This window comes from Condylura cristata, unplaced genomic scaffold (assembly GCF_000260355.1).
Source record: "Condylura cristata isolate star-nosed mole 26May11 unplaced genomic scaffold, ConCri1.0 scaffold00025, whole genome shotgun sequence".
Lineage (NCBI taxonomy): Eukaryota > Metazoa > Chordata > Mammalia > Eulipotyphla > Talpidae > Condylura > Condylura cristata.
Genome location: NW_004567126.1, coordinates 31,405,118 through 31,406,982, shown reverse-complemented (window position 1 = coordinate 31,406,982; position 1,865 = coordinate 31,405,118). Strand labels below are relative to the sequence as shown.

Sequence of the window (1,865 nt, the reverse complement as noted above, 5' to 3'; positions counted from 1 at the left end):
GGGCAGGGCTGTGTTCTGGAGGGGACCTTGTAGCCAGAGCAGGGCCGAGAACTGTGTGCAGGGCCAGCGAGGGGAGATGCCCAGGCGGGGGTGGCCCAGGAGCGCTCTCCAGCTGCACGGGCGTGAGTGGGTCGCCTGCGGGGGGCAGGGGTGCTGGGATCTGAGGGGCCCCTGGGGGCTCATGGTCGTGAGCAGCAGTGTGCAAGCTCCTGCCTTCCACCAGCACACCCCGGCGTGGGGAGCGAGCAGGTAGGGCGGGAGCCCTCGCAGGCTCGAGCAGGGGGAAAGGTGGAGCCCCGCGAGCCCGCCCTCCCTCCCTCCCGCCGCCTAGGATCCTCTACACCACGCTCCACGAGTCCATCACCGTCATCCAGGCGCCCCCCTTCTTTGCCTATTACTTCTTCAACGCGCTCCTGATGCTGCTGCAGGCGCTGCACGTGTTCTGGTCATACCTCATCCTGCGCATGCTCTGCAGCTTCACGGGCCAGGGCCAGGTAGGGCCGAGTGGGGCGGGGCGCCAGCTGGCCTGTCCCCCCGCGGCCCCAGCTGCACCCACCCGACGCCTTCCCCCTCCCACTGAACTCTGCCCCCCACCCTGCTCTCAGATGGAGAAGGACGTGCGAAGCGATGTGGACGAGCCGGACTCCAGCGATGGGGAGACAGCCACGGAGAGCCCACAGCTGAAGAACGGGGCAGCCCACGGGCTCAAGGAAACCCCCAATGGCCCTCGGAGCCGGGCTGTGGGGCGGCTGGCCAACGGGCACGCGCCAGCCATGTGACCTATAAGGACAGGGCCTGAGGAGCGGCCAGCGGCGTCTGGCAGCCGGAAGGGGCAGTGCAGCTGGACTGGTGGCCTCGCGCCAGCCCTGCAGAGACAGGGAAGCCCCCCCAGGAGGGGGGGAGGGCTCATGATCTGTCTCCTGCCCTCTGCCCGTTCTCCTTCCCCTAGGGACTGGAAGAATGGGGCCCACAGCAAGATGCCATCACCCAACAACTGCATCCTGGCTCCAGCCTGGGGCCTGAGGAACCCCAGGCTGAAAGGGCCCAATAAAACAAATGGAGCCAGATCCTCTGCCTGAGAGTTTGTGTCCTGCAGCAGCAACTTGCCCATCCCCAGAGACCCTCAGTGCATCACTGCCACCCCGAGGCCTGCACCCACCCCAGGGGACCAAACAGGCCCGAGTCCCAACCCCCCCCTCACACCCACCCCCTCCCCTCCTCGGCCCCACCCACCCACTCACCTTGCAGCTGACAGAAGGCGCTAGCAGCAGGCAGATGGTGTCCTTCGCCCAAGGTCACACAGGCAGAGGCCAAGCAGAGGGTGGAGGGGGCAGGAGCCCCTTCCCCGGGGAAGGCCAGCAGGCCCCGCCCTGAGACAGTGACGGGGCCTGCACCTTCCCAGGGTCAACCCGGCTGAGGTCACGGCTTCTTCAGGAGCTGCAGAAGGGCCCCTCATGCGATCAGATGAGCAGTGTCCCACACCACAGCTACCAGCCTGCACACCTGGGGGTACCAGAGAGGAGAGACTTAGACGAGATAACAAAGGACACGGGGTGGGGGTGTCAGAGAGAAGAAAGCAGGGCGACAGGGCAGCAGCCTGAGGAGCAGCAGCGAGGAGGCAGAAAGCAGGGTCAGAAGCGAGGATGGGCCAGGCCGCGGCCACGTGGGAGGGTCAGCAAGGACCTTGTGCCCAGAGGAAGAGGGCAGGCAAGGTAGCTCTTCCAGACAAGGTGCCGAGGCAGGCGGAGGCACTGGGAGCAGCGGCTGGAGAGGAGCCGGCCCGGGAGTGAGCCTGGCGGAGAGCAGGGTGGTGCACGGTGGGCAGGAACGGCAGCGGGCCGAGATGCCAGGACACTGGGCAGGGA

At 67.1% G+C, this 1,865-nt stretch overlaps 1 protein-coding gene across 1 annotated transcript in view; it reads left to right on the top strand.

The window, feature by feature from the left end:
* The window catches only part of CERS4 (ceramide synthase 4), a 10,962-nt gene extending 9,810 nt beyond the window's left edge, over window positions 1-1,152 (top strand). The window contains exons 9-10 of the mRNA XM_012729449.1: window positions 196-494; window positions 606-1,152. Of these exons, the coding sequence (XP_012584903.1) occupies window positions 196-494; window positions 606-779 (473 nt within the window). The 3' untranslated portion in view covers window positions 780-1,152. The remainder of the gene's footprint in view (window positions 1-195; window positions 495-605) is intronic.
* Window positions 1,153-1,865: the final 713 nt, after the last annotated feature.